General features: G+C 36.8%; 1 protein-coding gene across 8 annotated transcripts in view; it reads right to left on the bottom strand.

Moving 5' to 3' along the window:
- The window catches only part of LOC110824321 (uncharacterized), a 53,743-nt gene that overhangs the window by 9,258 nt on the left and 26,157 nt on the right, over positions 1–18,328 (bottom strand). For 7 of the 8 annotated variants that reach the window (XM_088222271.1, XM_088222265.1, XM_088222266.1 and 4 more), the window contains 12 exons: positions 18,067–18,132; positions 15,420–15,571; positions 15,234–15,304; positions 14,505–14,699; positions 14,361–14,399; positions 12,720–12,827; positions 9,072–9,161; positions 8,095–8,170; positions 2,783–2,879; positions 2,638–2,707; positions 2,378–2,554; positions 2,171–2,293 (listed from right to left, as the gene is read on the bottom strand). In XM_088222271.1, the coding sequence (XP_088078397.1) occupies positions 2,171–2,293; positions 2,378–2,554; positions 2,638–2,707; positions 2,783–2,879; positions 8,095–8,170; positions 9,072–9,161; positions 12,720–12,827; positions 14,361–14,399; positions 14,505–14,699; positions 15,234–15,304; positions 15,420–15,571; positions 18,067–18,132 (1,264 nt within the window). The remainder of the gene's footprint in view (positions 1–2,170; positions 2,294–2,377; positions 2,555–2,637; positions 2,708–2,782; positions 2,880–8,094; positions 8,171–9,071; positions 9,162–12,719; positions 12,828–14,360; positions 14,400–14,504; positions 14,700–15,233; positions 15,305–15,419; positions 15,572–18,066; positions 18,133–18,328) is intronic. The other variant, XM_088222270.1, reaches the window with a different exon arrangement.

Raw genomic sequence — 18,328 nt, 5'->3', positions numbered from 1 at the left:
TTGGGACCAAAGTTTGTTATTCACACTAATTAATAGAGTTTGAGGTTTCTTCTCGAACGGCAAATTTTAACAGCTTCCCAATAGCATTTTTGACTTTTTGTTGAGTATAAAGCTGGCCAAGACAATATTGTTGCTAATGCCATATCACAGGTTCATGAAACTCAAGCCATTTAGGTGCAATTTCCAACCCATAGCTGGATTAATTCAGAATGAAGTTGCTGCCTTTACAGAGTTTCACCATTTAATCTCTGAAGTTCAAGCTGCTTTCAAGAAAATCTACAAAAAGTCATGCTGAACGAGGCGGTGGGCAGGCGGTGGGCCCTTAGGAGTAACCATATGGCCCTTAGGTATCTTTAAACCTCAACTTCCTCTTGTTTCTACCATCATGTCAGGTATTTCAAAATCATGAGTATCAGAAAACTACAAGACAGTGGTTGTTGAACTTTATTAGAAAGGGGTGAAATCAGGTGTTCAGAATTTTGTGCAAGCTGGTTTGGTTTGCCAACAACATAAACTGGAATGTCTTCAGCCTGGCAGCTTCATTCTCTTCCAATTTCTCAACAGGTCTGGGTGTCTCTTGATTTATTTGTTCCTTCCCCTTTCCCATGTCAAGTCTGTTTTGCTGGTTGTGGTTGACTGGTTGCAGAACTTGCAGATTTTGTTACTCCTCATCCCTGTACTGTTTCAAGTGTGGCCGTATTTTCTCTAATAACATTTTTAAGCTCCATGATTCACTAGAAACCACAGTCAATGACTGTGATGTTAATTTCACCTGCTCTTTTTACTGAATTGTTACTGTTGAGTGATTCCAAAAGACTTTAGACTTTCTTTTAGTTATGCTTATCACTCTTAACCGGATGGGCAAACTAAACTGGTTTGCACAAATGTGTCTTCATCAGCGATCATCCTAAGAAATGCTTTGAAAGGATAACTTGGGCAGAGTATCCTCACAATATGGGCTTCCATTCCTCTCTTAAGGCTAGCCAGTTTGTAGTGTATGGAAGACCTGCAAATTGCTTTCTTATTCTCCTGGGGTTACTGAAGCTGAGGCACTGGATATGGTTCTTTTAGAAATGAAATTTTGTGGAAATTGTGCCAGTGTCTCTTATAGTCTCAACATGCCATGAAACATCATTATGATGCTCATCACACAGAAGTTGCTTTTTCAGTCAGTAATTTGGTTTTGCTAAAATTGCAGCCTTATAGGAAGCTCTCCTTGGCTGCTAGATCTAACAGAAAATTATCCACAGTTCTGTGGTCTGTTTTGACTCAAATGTCTAGCTGGTGGCTTATTATCTTGATTTACCTACTGATTACAAGCAGTATCCACTATTCCATGTTTCCTGCCTAAAAAATTTATGAGTCCTTCTTTGACTATTCCAATAGTTCCATTTGCTAAAGATGGGCAAGTTCATCCTTTTCTGGCAGTCTTGGATTACTGCAATCATAAAGAAAATCCTGTAAGTTCTTGTCCACTGAAGGTCCATTCAGTCCCAGCTGATGCTTCTTGGGTACTTATGGTGGAAGTTTGTTATTCTTCATTTGCACTTGAGGACAAGCACCTGGCTAAGCGAGAGAGTGATATTATGAGCCTGAAACACCAGCCATAAGAACCAGTAGCTGAAGGGACTAAATCAGTCAAAGTTGTTCCATTTATGGGGAAGGTTTATAAAATTTATCCTAATGGAAAAAGAAGGCTGAGTTGGTCAAAGGAGATAAGACTTCATCTTTTTTTTTTTTTTTTTCTTAGTTGCCCAGTTCTTTTCCCAAGAATTATTTTCTTATCTGTTCTGAAAGTCAGGGAGTAGCTTTTCTTTTCAGTTCTTTTTAGTTTCTTGTAGTTGTTATTTTATGGAACAGTTCTGCAACGAGGTCAGTTGCTCTTAGTTGTAACTGATGTATAAATGTTTGGGAATTAAGCAGAATCTATTCATCAAAAGCTCTGGTTTCTTTCTAACTCTGCAATTCTAAGGGTTCTTATTTCTTGTCACAATAGGAACATAGGTATTAAATTTGTACTTTTTTCAAAGAAAGAAACATGTCGATAATAACTAGAACTAGCAATAACATTTCAAAGAAGAAAAAGTGAATCTAGAATATGAAAATGAGAAAGGAAGCAAGCACCAGAAAATAAAGTCAAATATTCTAACTAGAGCACTTGTAGGCATACCTTTGATGTAAGGGTGGAACCGGTAATGCTCATAAAGTTTGCTCCTGCTTCTGTCGCAAGTGCCTTGGCCAGAAGGGTTTTACCAGTACCAGGAGGACCAAAAAGTAATATTCCTTTGCAAGGCTAGGGAAAAAGAACGTTTTAAGCAATCAGGCAATAATAGTAACATGATGTGATGTAACTGATGCAGTGAATATAATCCAATACCCGCAGTAAATTCCCGTGAGAGAAAAGCTCTGGCCTGCTCATGGGAAGAATGACTAGCTCATTCAATGCCTTCTTTACATCTTCAAGAGCACCTATATCATCAAATTTGACACCAATCTCACCACAAGGTACCACTGCTGAAACAAAGTTGCTTTCATACTCGTCCTTTGCAAGGTTCTACATCATTGATACATGAAATCTCCACATTCAAACACTGTTTTCAATATTTAATCTAAGAACCAGAAGAAAAAAGTGCATGCCTTCAAGCTATGCGAGGGCTTTCGAGACAAAGCTTCCTGCTCCTTCAACCTTAAAATTGCAACTTCAAGGCTTCATATGAAATGAAAAAGTAGTCAACACCAAGGAGATAAACCTTTAAGATAAGCAAGAATAAAATATATATACCTTTCCCGGGGCAGATACAACCTCTCCCCTTTAATGAAAGGAAGCAAGCAAGACGATAAATAATGATTTTTTGCCCAGCCAACAACTTTCTCAGCTTCTGCAAACAAATGCAAAGTGTGAATCAGACATTAGCAAAGGGCAATAAATCAAGCCTCAAACTCATAATTGTACTTGAATGCACTATAGATAGAAAAACATGTAAAAAAATCTAAACGAGCCTCAAACCCATAACTGGAATCATATACATATGTATTACCATTTCATTTTTTTTAAACAAAAAGTAGGTATATTTCAGTGGCACCAAGAAGATGAAACTCAAGTACAAAAGAATTTACAAATTTAGTAAAACATCAATAAGGTCTCCTATATCCTCATTAAAGTAAAGCAGTTAACTCTTGATGAAAAATCTCAGTGCCTGAAACCAATAATCTTTAAATCTATCAAAATTAGAAACTGTACCCTCAAAACCTTCTATTCCTCTACTTCTAAATGGTCCAAAAAGTAGTTACAATGATACTTAACAGGCTGCTTATCACTCTGAATGCCTTTCCAAACCTAGAGCTCCTCTCTAACTGTGTCTGCTGCTATGTAGCTCAGTCCCAAAAAGCTGCACACCAAAGACCAAAGCTGGTTAGCACAGGGACACCAAGGTAGAATATGATTGCATGATTCAGTCCCGCCCTTACACAAGTAACAACCATAACTAAAATCCTCCCCTTCTAATCAATATATCCAAAATGATACTGCGTTCCAATACAAAAAAAGCCTCTCTGTGGGTAATCTTCATCTTCCACAGCATCTTCCAAGGGATAATCTCATTCGCACCCTCCCTCCTGGTCAAATGGAAGTAGTACAAATTGTCCACGAAGCGTATTTTCAGATTTAGCCACCGGAGAGGTGCATCCTACATCCTCTTGGAAATTGCCACTTGTGAAAGAGAATTGAGAAATCTTATATACTCATTGCAATTGTTTGCATTTTTTGTCAGATTAATTGTCCAGTGTCATTACCGTGGTATGAATACTTCACAAAGATATCATTGTACAAAACTAGATCATAAATCAATTGGAATTGTGTATCGCCACTTCCAACAACTCATCCCTCCATAAACTCAACCTTTTCCCCGACCAAATTCTCCATCAACTGCATTTCAGTGATTCAATCTTGCTCATGTTAATCTTCTTCCACAACCCTACCCCATAAGACCCCTTGTAATTTCTAACACGCCAGCCATGTACCTCAAACCCAAACTTTGCGCAACCACCTTCCAAAAACTCTCTATTTCCCTCATGAACCTCCATAGCCACTTGAAGAGCCAAAGTAAACTTGACCAATGATCTCACTTCCAGACCACCGTTCTGAGGCAGAAGTTTCATTATAACCCAAGCTACAAGATGATATATTTTTTTTTATCTTTTGAATCTCCCAATAAAAATCTATGTTGAATCATCTCCAACCTTTTTGCCACACTAACTAGGATGATAGCCAAAAACACAAAGTATATAGAGATATTGGCCATTGAGCTTTTGATGAGAGTAAGCCATATGCCTTTTAAAGTAAAGGTCTCTTCCATCTTGCCAGACAGTTGTTGAATCTACCCATGGTCCCACTGCAAAGCATCTCTGAGTATGGCACCAAATGAAAGGCCCAAGTACTTATTTGGGAGATTGACATTCTTACATACTTGAATATTGGCCAAACATCCAACATTCCTCCTATCACCCAATTGAATTAATTTTGACTTAATATGTTGGCTTTCAAACCTGAGAGCTTGGAAACAGAAAATAACACATTTAATATTAAGAATGCAGGAGATCTAGCTCACAAAGCAAGAGGGTATCATCCACAAAGAATAAACGAGTTATCTCTACCTCTTCCCCTTGCATATCCACCTTCATTCCCTTGAAAAGATGAAGTTCTCTTGCCTTAAGCAATAGTTTATTTAAGACCTCCATGATGATAATGAAGAGCAAAAGGGATAAAGTATCTCCCTTCCTCAGACCCCTAGAAGCCTTAAAAAAAGATGATAGACCACCATTGAGCAAAACTGCAAAAGAAGATGTGGTAAAGCAGGCCTCCATCCATGATCTCCAGTTTGGCCCAGAACCCATTTCTTCATTATGTAAATAGAAAATTATATGAAACATGATTATACGCCTTCTCCATGTCGAGTTTACATAACATTCCCAGGTTCCCTTCTCTCAAAATGTTATCAACAGCCTCCTTAGTTGTAAGAGCAGCATCAAGAATCTGTCTTCTCCCCAGAAAAGCATGTTGGCATTTCTCAACTATGCTTCCAACAACCTTAGCTAATCTTCTTGCCAGGACTTAAGCAATAATTTTGTAAACACTGCTTACTAAACTGATAGCTCTAAACTAATACCAGAAGTCCCTTGGATCTTCAGGATAAACACCAAGAAAGTTGAGTTTAGTCTTTTTACAAAGGAACCCGTAGCATGAATTCCACAAACAAAGCCATAAGACCCTTCTTTAAAAGCTCCCAATACAACTGATAAAACTTCATCTTGAGCCCTTCAGGACCCAGGACTTTGTCCCCCTTACAGCACATAATACCTTCATATATTTCCTCTTCTGAGAACGCCTGTTCAAGATATATGCAATCTTGCTCACTCAGCCTAGTAAAGTTGAAGCAATCTTTAGTCAAGCTCTGGCTCACATCCTTAGTGTATAACTCCTTAAAAACACTTGATATTCTCCCTCAGTTCATCATTTCGTTTAACCAACCTTTCACCCTACCTCCAACTCCTTAATGTAATTAAACCTTCTGTGATGATTTGTCATGTAATGAAAAAATTTTGTGTTTCTATCCCCTTCCTTGATCCATTTGGCTCTAAACTTATATTTCCAAGCAACCTCCTCCATGAGAATTAAGTTGGCTAACTCAAATCTGATCCTCTGTTTGACATCCTCCTCAAGAAGACCTTCATCCCTCTCCTAGCCATTAAGCCTCTGTAATTCTACAAACAGTTCATCGTTCTTCTATTATCCTCCCCAACTCCTTATTCCACCTCTTAAACTTGACCTTAATCGAATCAAGCTTCTTAGCAACTCCACCCTTCGCCTCCATTTCCTCCCACCACTCCTTGAGTTTATCATTCAAACATGGGACTTTGAGCCATTTGTTCTCGAACCAGAACAGGCATGGACCCTAATTTATGTTTCCCATCTCCAAACATGCGAAAGTGATCTGAGATTGGGCATTGTGTATTCTTCTTAAGTAACCCAGACCATTGAGCTTGAAAAGACAGAGAAATGATGAAACGGTTTATTGTGTGGGAAGAGGCCCCCCCCAGAAGCTTGACCACGTCTATCTCCATCCAAAAGAGACAAATCCATGAGGTCTAACCTATCCATTATATATGAAATTCTTCTGCAAAGGTCCCCAAAAGTAAATCCCTTCTTGCACTACTCCATATCTCCCAGAGTTTCTCCCTCTCTCCCCCCTCCCCAAGCCCATAGACCCCTAAAAACACCAAGCTCCATCCGTTCACTCTAAAAAGTAACACAAAAGATTGAACATTCATCTGTTTACCTATCTGCAAGTTCTAACACATTCTCATTCTAGAGAACTATTCCACCCACTGCTCACTCTGCTAGTAACCTCCAACCTATCTCTCTAATTTTCCACAAACTATGAGCTTCCTAATATGCGAAAGACTCCTATTAAGATTCTTGGAGACAAACAACATCCTGTTTCCACCTTGCCATGCATCTTTTTATGAACCCCCTCTTCTTATCATCATTCAAACCTCCCACATTCTGTGAAAAGAATCTATTTAACATAATGCTACAATCAAACTTCCCCTTTTCTTACTCATCTCCCCCTTGTTCGATTGGTTATAATTGATTGATACTAAAGTCTTTTCAATTCTTTCTCTTGATCAACCCCACACTTTTTCTTTTGCCTCTTTGGTCAATACTCACCCTGAAAATTGCAAAAACTTGTCTTCAAACCGGTGGAAACTCATTCCGACCATATCGATAAACCTCCTAATACTGTTGAGCACTAACACATCATTAATCTTCCTCTTTCTAAACACTACCCCTCCTGCCTTCAAACACTGCTAACTGCCAATTTTTCTTCACTCTCCACTCCCCATACCGTCACTGTTCATTGCCACAATTCCCCAACATTGCAGATAGTAATGCAACAGAATCCTGATACTCCACCTCTGATATTCTTCAAGAGTTGTAGAATAATTAAGGTCGAACAAAAAAAATTCCTGGAGAAATTTTATGGACTGAAGAACAGCTACTGCAAGGGTTCGCAGTTGGTCTATGTGCAATTGGCCCTTATGCGGATGGATGTATGGTAGATATGTGCACTGTCGGCGATAGAGGCTGGGGGGTGTTACATGGTTTCTGCACAGCTGATGGAGCACGAGGAAGTGCATAGAGGTTTGGCGGCATGGACTAGTGTTTGTAAGACAAAAGCATAAAGACGCTAGGGTTGCACGACTGTAGGAAGCAGCGGTTAAGGGTGATCTGGTTGCTGGAGCAAAAGTGGTACAAAGGGGCAATTGTCGTTTGACATGTGAGGTCGTGGCAGCTCGAGCTTTGGTCACGCCTGCATATTGTGGTGCGATTGCGATAGAAAAGCTCGTGTACTGGTGTAGGCACAACTGTATCTGGTGGTGCGACCACGATAGAAAGGTTGCATTTTGGTGGTGCAGTCCAGTTGCGGTCGCGACCGAGAAGCTTGCATTATGGTGGGGTGGTTGCTATGGGTTGAGCCTGGTTGCAACTGAGAAGTTCGCGACATGTATCTGGCGGTGCAGTCTGGTCGTGGTCGCGTCTACTGGTGCGGTTGAAGGGTTTTGGCACCAGTTAATGACAGCCAAATTGACTGGTCCTAGTGGCAGACAGTAGTGGCTAGTGGTTGGTCTACAATGGTCGGCTATAATATAACCATTTAGTTTTTTTTTCTTTTCTATTTCAGCAATGAAAGCCAAATAGGTTTTTAATTGAGGTTAGAGTTTCTTTAACCTAGTGTTCTAATACCATATTAAGAATGGTTTAATGTGTATTCTATTGGATATTATACTCTTGCATATACAGGTTGTTTAGGACGAAAAAGAAAATAGACAATTAATCCTTTGACCAAATCTCCATTCCTTTAACGAGAAGAATAGCAATTGTATATGTGAAGGATAAAAGAAGATGATAAAAGATAATCAACCCATTTTTATTTTTCAAAGAAGAAAATTACTAGAAGGAAAAAAATATATACAATTAAGATTGTCTAGTTAATATATAAAACTCATGAAGATATATTTGTTTCACTTTCTTACTCTTTGTTGTCAGTATCACGCCATCAGTGTTTACAAGCAAAAGGTCCACGCATGATAGCTGATGTTCCTCAAGAACCTACAATAACGTTAATCAACATTTAGTTGCAAAGACCATAAATATTTAACACATTTTTTTAGAAAATGAACAATATCTAAAATTACTGTTGTACTGAATGATTGGTAGATTGATGAGTTTACAAGGCTCCTTCAAGTTCTAGCTGATGTGCATCTAGAAACTTATAAGGATAAGGTTGTTTGGAAGTTAAAGAAAGATAGAATCTTTACTGGGAAGTCCTTCTATGACTACTTGACAAATAGAGTGGGTGATGGTTTGAAATTTTTGAATTCCCAATTGAGAATTATTTTTATTTTTATTTTTTGCCTGGGAAGCGGGTCAGAAGTGCATTCTTACTATTGATAAGTTGATGAAAAGGGGTTACATTATGGCCAATGGCTGATATCTATGCATGGAAGCTGTGAAATCTTACAACCGTCTTCTCCTTTGGTGTCCAGTGATGTATAATGTATGGCATATGATGTATAGTTTACTAGGTATTAATCGGGTGATCGAGAACTTGGTAAAAAATGAACTGTGGGCTTGGGGTAGGATTGAGAAAAGATCAAATCTTGTTAAACTTATTACTTAAACTATTTTTTGGGTGGTGTGAAAAGAGAGGAACAATAGTGGTTCAATGGTTAAGGGATGTTGGTAGAATTAGAGATAAATGGTTACATACTTTTCGCACTCTAATTCTGGATCATGATGTACGTGGGTGGGATGATTTTGGGAGGATTTTTCATGTACTAACTAACATGTAAATATATTGTATAGGGGCGGCACCCCCTTGGTATCATATACGTGATATACATGTTTTTATTTCAAAAACAAAAAGATCACATCCCATATGCAACATTCCAACGAAGAAAATCTGCCCTTTGCACTGCCCACTCCTCAAAATTTTCAATTATCATAGTACCTTGTGTAATTCGTTCAAATTGCTTCGTGATATCACAATTCTTCTGTCCTCTTCGACCTGTTTATTGAAAGTCCTAAGCTGATCTTCCTCCTGTAAAAACAATGGAATGAATAGCAAATATCAGAATTTAAATATGAAAGACAAAGGCTTTGCTTGGTTGTGATTTTGGAGTTGCTTTCTTCGAACTCACTCTTGTTTAGTGTTTGGTAATGCACTTAGTTATTCTTTTCTTCATTTTTTTTTGTTAGAAAAAGCATTTTTAGCTGCTTTAGAATGGTTGTGTTCCCAAAGCAACAAAAATTTCTTTTAATGGAGATAATTGATGAGTTTCAAGCTGTGTCAAATATAGTCATAACCTTTTAAAAATATCCCATAAAATACATATTTCATATTTGATAGTCTAATAAAAAAGATTTGTTTCCTTAAATGCAATACAAGCATATTAATTTATAAGTTACCAACACTATCCTTGATTTGCTTAATAGCAAGCTTTCAACAAGAAAAACTAAAAACATGTCCTTTTGACAAGAGCTTTATCTCTATGCACATTCAAACCAAGCTTAAGTATCATAGAAAAAATATGATTAAGAAAAGTAGGCATAGGCATATGAGTGCTTAAAAATAGCCGCTTACTTCTGCTGAAGAAAATTAAAGCATAAATTCAATTGGTACTGAACAAAAGCAACAATCATAAAAAAGGATGGACTTGCAACACCATTCACAGTTTAGATATTTCCTGCCTTCAGAAGTAAATGATGTTTTTTTTTTGCTAGCTGTGTTAGTAAGAGAAAATATTCAGGAAGTCCGCATAAGATTGCCTAGTCATTTGCTCCCCTATTGTAAAACCAAGAATCTTTCTTACTCCCAAAACGTTATCAGTTTAAGATTATTGTTTTCGTACTTAGTTAGACTTCTATGGTTTCTATAGAAAACTAACTAATCCTACTTGCCGTTGCTGCCGTATGTATTGACCCTGTAGGATCATAACATCACATCCCCTATTAAGAGCGTGTTTGTCTGCAAGCATGAGATCAGCGTTGTGTGCCATTTTTTAGAGAAAATTTTGGAATATATTAGCAACGAACAAAAGGAGTGCCACCCATGTAGAAAATAGGAGAAATTTACAAGTCCAAATATGTCTATAATCCCCTAAATTCTCATGAAAACTAAAGGGGTGACTTCTGCTAATACCCAATCATGCCCAAGTCTCATTTAGTGGAACCAACTATCACCCAACAAAATCCAAGAAACTCAATAGCAGGACACCAAAGATGATAGGAGAAAGGATACCACAAAAGAAGATGGATCAGTCTCAGCTGCCCCTCTAGCACAAATAGCACTTGTTCACTAAAATCTTCCCTCTTTTTCTCTTTAGCTGAGATTATCAACGGGAGAATCCTCCCTCACACTATTTCCTAGGCAAAGAATGCAATCATAAGTGACACATTTAGCTTCCAAATATCCTTCCAAGTGAATCTGCAATGGTTAAAGGACCAGTGAGTCAAGTGCATGTAGTAGGATTTCTAAGAGAAGGATCCACTAGCACTTCCCATAGAGCCTTATCCACATCCAAAAGATGCAAACAATAAAGGGAAAAGAGATGAAGGAGACGAACATATTGTTCTTCCTTGTCATCAGTCAGATTTCTTACAAGGTCCACACTACTTGACCAATAGAGATGGAGAAGTGGTCTCATAGTCGGGAATTGGTTATACAAAGCACATCCATGACACTTCTCATCTTTCCAACATCTTACTCTCTCCCTTTCCTTTAAGTCGATCCACATCTAGACACACCAAACCAAAATAATTCATCCCATCCCAAGTTTTTTTCTGGGAGGAGATAAAAGAAGAAGCTTTATTGAAATAAGAGGGAAAATAGGTATGAAAATGTAGGCCAAGAAATCCTCTTGGTTATGACAAGCTATACTGAGCAACAAAACATTATAGAGAAATATAATACATAAAGAATGTGGGATCTTAGGGGCCAACAATAATAATCTCCCAATTTTGATGGACGTCGGGAATAGCTATATAAGAGAATTTCTCATAAGCCTTGACCCATAATGTTGCCATAAAAAACCATCCTCCCATAGCTCATAGAACAGGGTACATTAGTCTTTAAGGATTTTCCAATTTATTTCAAGCCATACGGTCCACAGACATGAAAAGATTGGCCTTGCCACAAGGTTTCACTTCCTTTCTCACCCTATCCCCTTTGATGTACACACTAAAAAGCTCTCATCTGTAGGAGGTGTGACCCACTTGAAGCCGAAGAGAGTAAGGATTTTTGTCTAAATCTTCCAACCTATCTTGCAATGAAGAAATATATGGGAATGTGTTTCGCCTCCTTTAGAGCACGAGACACAAATATCTGCAATTTCCAAGTTAATTTTCTTCCATAAACTTGAACAATGAGAATCCTTAAGACAACTTTGCCATCCAACCCCATAACCAAGCCCATACTTCCACCTCTTAACCTCAAAAACCTCTAAACCCACTTCCTGAGAAGCACTTTGTTAAAGCAAAAAAGAGATCCAAAATCATGTCCACCGCTACAACGAGCTAAAATGCTAAAATTGTTAGTACAGCAGTCTAGACTCACCAATTACAATTGACTAAAATACTAATATATTAGGTCCTTAAGTTGGATCTAGTTATGAGTTTCAACAGAGTTAAGGGCTCTTTATGAGATAACCCTTTGATCCCTACAAAAGCTTGTTTAGAGAGAATCCTTTAATATCTAAAAGAGCTCCCTTTGATCTCTGAAATCGGGAACAAATTCACATTTCATTAAAGACAAATTATGGATGCACACTCGTTAACAAATTACTTTTATTAATATCATCTTTGGATCAAGTTAAAAACTACCCCATAGAATAGGCACCTTCCAAAACTGAAAAAATAAAAAACTATTCTTACATCTAGAAATGGAAAACTATAAAGAAAAGGATAGAAGTCAAGATTGGGTACCCAAGATAAAATAAAAAACTAAAATTTTCTGCAAGAGATTCTCAAGGAAATTAACTAATCCTTCCTGCTCTTGCCACCATGTGTATTGACCACTTTGGTTCAACCAGGATACCCCTATGTGGAGACATAAAAGAGTGGAAAAGTTTTCTGTCAAATCATTTCATTCAAGTGCTCAAACTAATCATTCTTCTCCCTGCCCCAATTTAGGACAGAAATGCATACCCGGGGGAGGGGGAAGCATACTCATCCACTTTTAATCCTTCCTTTTTTTAAATAAAATTTCAAAGAATATTATATCATGGAATATTTTTTTATAAGAAAGAAGCTTCAACAGAAAAAAATGAAAAAATAAAATAGTGGAGAATAAGACATCCTCCTCAACCTTTCAAACTGAAAGGACGACATAAAAGAATTTCCTGTCAATTTTATGGCATACAGAACCCGATTAACAATCAATAATGAAAGGCAAAAAGCAAACGAAATATAGCAAGGAGCCAATAAGACAAAAGACATCACCAAGATAGTTTTTATTTTAGATTGTTATTATTTTAGAGAAAAATATTTATTAGAAAGGGCAGAAATTGAAGAGAGTTCGGGACATAATTACATTATTCCCCATGCAATTAGGATTCCAATATTTTGAGGAAAAAGAAAAGTGAAAGACCAACGAATTTACCTGAGGAGGATATAGACGTAAAACATTGGTGAAGAGCCTATATATTTCACTATCATCTGATCTTTTTGTAGCCCTGAGTCCCTCAGTGAGGCGCTTCAAAGAGAGAGGCTGAAAAAATAGCAAGCCTTTCAAATTTATGATAAAAATTTGAGAAAAGAATAAAACTTAAACAGATCAAAATTTATAACTGGTATAACAAAGAAAGAACAATAATTTACTAGGAAAATATTTGATATTGAAGTAATTCAATCCAATTTTGAAGATCTAATAGAATTCAGCTCTATAATTTGATTGGCTTCCACGACACTGAAAGCAAGATGTAGACATAAAAATCTAATTTCCACAGGTCATCAATGGGCTTTTGCTCTTACCAAATAGGAAACGGCCTAGGCATACCAAATAGGACAAATTTTATTTGGTTGTCATCTTAAGCACCCTCATCACTCAAATACCTCCAGAGATCAGATAATAAAACATGCAAATTGACTTCCTCAAACACATTTATAAATAAATTTTGGAAAATCCACTTTATGGATTGTGTCATCATTGAAGTATCAAGACATGGCTCAATGGTAAAGCCGTCATCAGTTAAGTACCACAGGTGACCAAGATAATCACACATCCAAATAGAATTCCTTAAACATATTTATGGATAGATTTCAGAAGACATATACTTCCCTTAAGTGGCTGTGTATGTCAGTTTTGTGAGGAAATCTTGATGATTCGCAAATTGCTTCAGTAACAGAATTTTTTTAAAAGACTCTGTGGACCAAGAGCACAAGTGGAAAAAAGAGATAATCCTACAGTGGCAATTTAAAAGGAGCCTCTGATGTGGAATCCTACTGCTGAATTTTTATAAGAGGTTATAAGAAAGAGAGCAAGGAAATTTTCCTGTCGAAGGCTATTTGAAAGAGGAAGGCACCTTTCAATAAAGCTTTTGTTGCATGGGAAGCAGCTTGGGTAGAAGACTCTAACCACAACCTAAAAAATGGTTGTTCTCTTTTTCTGGATGCTATGGAAACACCTAGAGCCTTCAGGTATAGTATTAAGTGGACAAAAAGCCTTTGGGAAGCAGCCTCACTGTTGATTGGGCCAAACTTTGTGGTAGCCATATCAGTGAATGGCACACTTCGGACTAGGGACAGTATGCTACATAAAAGGAGAAGACCAATAGAGATTGGTTATGACACAATTCCTCTGTCTATTATTTGGAAGCTCGGAAAGAGAGAAATAATAGGATTTTGAGGGGAACATCATTCCCTTCCACAGGAACCGAAACTAATTCCACTACCTCAGTCTCTGGCTAAACTCTCATATTCTTAACAATAGACGATAGTTTTTTTTTTTTAATGTACCAATAGGGGATATTTATTAGATGTTCTGGAACATTTATCTTGTAATTGAAGTGCACTATACTTTTGGTACTACAGTCCTTGCATCTTTGCAACATGTGAATGGCACATTATTTTCCCCTGCAAAAAAAATGCATTGCGTCCTCCATAACAGCCTAAATACACATAAAGAGTACTAAAGAACTACCATAAATACATCAATATCAAATATTGTATATAGACAGGCATAATATATAAAAAAAATACCCCAACATAATTCTCAATCAACAAAATTTTTAGTATGCATTACCAGTTTTGCAAGACGACCAAAATTTGGAAGTATCATAGTCTGTTGAAGGCAAAAAAAACGAAAAGAAAAAACACATTAATATACTAGTCACAGGAAAAAAAAAGGTAAATGGTACTTCTACTTGATGTTGATCTAGAGGCTTACAAATTTCTCTTTCTCCTTCGACCCTGTTTCAACTTTGTTCTGCCCACAAATCAAAACAAGAGGACCTGATAATTGGTCAAACATTTCTTGAACCTTGGATACAAACTCCTTGCGTTTTGACTTGGGAACAGCCCTAGACAACCATTGAGAGGAATCTGGAAAATAGACAATAAGTGGTTGCATGGAGTGCAAAACCTGCAAACAGGGTAAAGAGCACGCATCAAGTCTCTTTGGAACCCACCTTAATTTTTTTTTGTGAAATAAAAAGTGCAAATTGTATTAACAGGCACCAAGAAGATGTCAACCCATATACAGATTATTTACATATCTATCAAAATGTCAACAAAATCCCCCAAATCTTCTATAGAATAAAGATGATGACCCAAGATCAAAAAGTTAAGGGTTTGAAACCATCTATTTCTAATCCTATCAAAATTACCGACATCATCAACACTCTCAAAAACTCTTCTATCCCTCTCCTTTCATGCCAGCCAGAAAATGGTGGCTGGAATAAGGTCCACAAATTTCCTTCGTCGATTAATGCTCTTCTGCGCCCAGATTTCATCTCTGACCGAACCCGACATCACTCAACTGATACCCAATAAACCGTAAGCCATCGACCATAGCTTGTATACTATTGAAACCCATCTTATTGTTCGCCACCAAAGGCATTTAAACACAATAAGCAATAAAAATAATAAAGCCTCAATATAACCAGTTCTAGTGTACCTCACACAAAGCCTCCATGGCAATATAGCCCTCTTCTGCTTGAGTATCAAAATCATGCTCAATGTCCTTGACTGTAGGCAGGCTATAATTGTCAGCTTGCTTATGATAAAATACATGGACAAAATCCAGGCTAACAAAAAAAAAACACTAATGAATAGATAAGCCTTTCTAAAGTTAGAGAATTACCATCTATCCAATAAACTGGGGGTTTTGAAGGCTTTTCTGAGAGCTTTTCATCTTCCGCTCGTGATTTATCTTCAGCACCAACATCCAATATGACAGCAACTCTGTCTCCACTCACCTCATATACCTCCCCGCGTTGCCCACTTGACAATGCCCTGAACACAGCAATATCAGATTAATGACACAAACATCTACTGCAACCTATAAACACATAAAACTTCTCTTTCTTTCCAATTAAAAAGATACAGGGATGAATCGCTATTATCGGACATGGTCTAGTTGTTCAAAGCCACTCCAAAGAATGCTAAAAACTAAAAGTTTTACTATTTGAACCTGCTGATGATATTTTTTTTTTATTTGAAATAAAACCTGCTGATGATAATAATCACAAAAGGAAACCAATATAGACTATTCCATATGGCCTATCAGATGCTGGGGTCCACCATAAGAGCTTTCCTGGACCAATAACCTAACAACTGTTGAAGAAACAGATAAAAGGTACCTTCTCGGTAGAATTTTCAAACAACTTAGAAGAAATATATAACCAAGGAGAATTGTTTGAGATATACACCTTGCTATGATCCATCAGGTTTTTATCTCTAACAAGAACAACATATTTGTCACTTTAGAATGAAAACAATCAAGACTAAAGATAGATCCCAGTTCTGTTTCCATTTTCAGAATCAGCTAACAAATATCTCATGGAAGTATATTTCAAAAAAAAAATCTCATGGAAGTGCTAAGGTGAATGAGTTAAGTATGACTCTTAATATTTGATCTGTTAAACATTGAAAAGGGAGCTCATAGTGCCATGTGCTTGGTAAATTTTAAGTTAGGATAGGTTAAGCTAGAATGAAGAGACTTGAGTAAGTTAGGTTAGGCTGGAGTACAGGTTTTTAACTCTTAAGTTAAGCAGGTGTTGGCTTTCAACAAACTCACTTAAGCTGCAACCTTACTTTGATCATCTACTTTTGACTAATTTGTTAAGTATATTATTGGCTAATGAAGCAGACGTGATAGGGAAAGAGAGAAGTGACCTAAGACAGTCCTTAGCCCATCAGTTCCAAACCACTGTCTCAAACTATTAATCAGCTAACACCAAGGAATACCCGAAGAAGCACCATAGACCTCTTGCTGCTAATAATTCTACAGGAACCACCCTTCCCATGCAGCAGTAACTTAGAGCAAGTGAAATTGAGGAAGTGGAATGATCAATCAATCCAAGGTGCAAATACCAATTGAATTTCAAGCAATCTACATGTTGCAGATTGCTAAATTTTCTTCCTTTATCTTAATACAGAGAAAGAGAATGCAGGTTGCTAAACTTTCTACAATAGAAATCAGTGATAAATTCTTGTAACTTTTTATGGAAAAGAATTCTCACAGGAGTTACATATTAAAATGGAGAGAATCATTCTTATCTATATATCCATAAAATGGAAAGCAATATTACCCTGGATATAAAAAGTGCCACATCTATGTTTTTGGGCTTTTGGATTCTGATCTTTTAAGTGAATAATTAATTTGGGAATAAAACTTGGGCTTAGTTCTCTCTACTCTGTAATTGAGATAATTATCATAGCGAAGTCAAGTGATAGTTTATACCCATTGATTAAAGTATCTTCATTACATCTATAAACTTTATGAACTTCAGCTTTGCTTTAGAAAGTTCTGTATAAAATCTTTCACGATTATTTTTCATAAAATCATTTAAGTTACAACTAAAAAAAAAAAGTTAAAAATTGTAATCTCTAATTAGCATTACTACTTAGAGATCAAGAAATAAGAGAAATATACAGGACACTAAAACATAAAAAATACAAACTAATTAATTGAAAAGATATTGATTTTCTTTCTATGATATATTTTCATTCATTTTCTAGGGAAATTAAGAAATTAAAGATTTAGAAAAGCAATATGCATTTGAGTCATTAGACATTTTGAAGTTAAAGACATCGAAAGACTAACGTAGAGACAACATAACAGATTAAGATGAAAATGACCTAGGAATAAATAGATTGGACAATGTACACTATATCATCCATAAGCATCAAAAGTTCTCAAAGTAAACACAAATGCACAAGGGCATTTGTGACAGATTTTTAGTTCAATACTCTGCAGATATATCAAATGCCAATATATTTTTGCAAACGCTATTTTAAGCACATAATATTCTTCACTCTATGATCCTTTAAGAACTTTCAAAATAAAAATTATGTAAAGCTTTTGCTCCAACTTGTAGAGCTTGGACATGCATGATGAAGTCATTAAAAGCACAGACTGATCAAATAACAGAACAATGAGAAGAAAGAAGAATATGCGAGTAGCTAGAAATGAGGAATTTAGGCTAGAAAAAGACAATGCATTAAAGATTAAGCAGTTGAAAATTGTATGGAAGTCAACTTTGTATAGAAAAAAAATCCAAGGAAAGCATGTCAAAGACAAGAACCACAGACATCTTCCTAGTTTCCTGAACTATAAAAACCCACCAACCAAAAAAAATCTGCATAATTTGATCAAATGGCTGAAACCATTGAGAAAGAAGGTTCCAACAAGGAGCCTTGCAACAAAACGAAAATGTACTAACAACCCCCAGCAGTTCTGAGAAAATGCAATTCCTTCCACACAATGGGACGACTTACCAACCCACCTGCCATGGATAATGATAAAGGCATTTGTCAGACCATCAGATGTCGGTATCTTCCCCAATATAACCCTGTGAGTCATTATACAAGTCAATATCATGCAAAGGGTCCTAGAGGAGATGACTTCCAAGCTAAAGGGTTTCCAGTAATATATAAAGGCCTCTGAACAATGTGCTTGTCAGTCCTCAAACATGCAACATAACAGGCACCACATTGGTGCCTTACCAAAAATATTATTGCTTTAGTCTTAAAGAAGTTCAACATCTG

This window comes from Carica papaya, chromosome 6 (assembly GCF_054855325.1).
Source record: "Carica papaya isolate Zhongbai chromosome 6, ASM5485532v1, whole genome shotgun sequence".
NCBI lineage: Eukaryota > Viridiplantae > Streptophyta > Magnoliopsida > Brassicales > Caricaceae > Carica > Carica papaya.
This window is presented reverse-complemented; position numbering and strand designations above follow the sequence as displayed.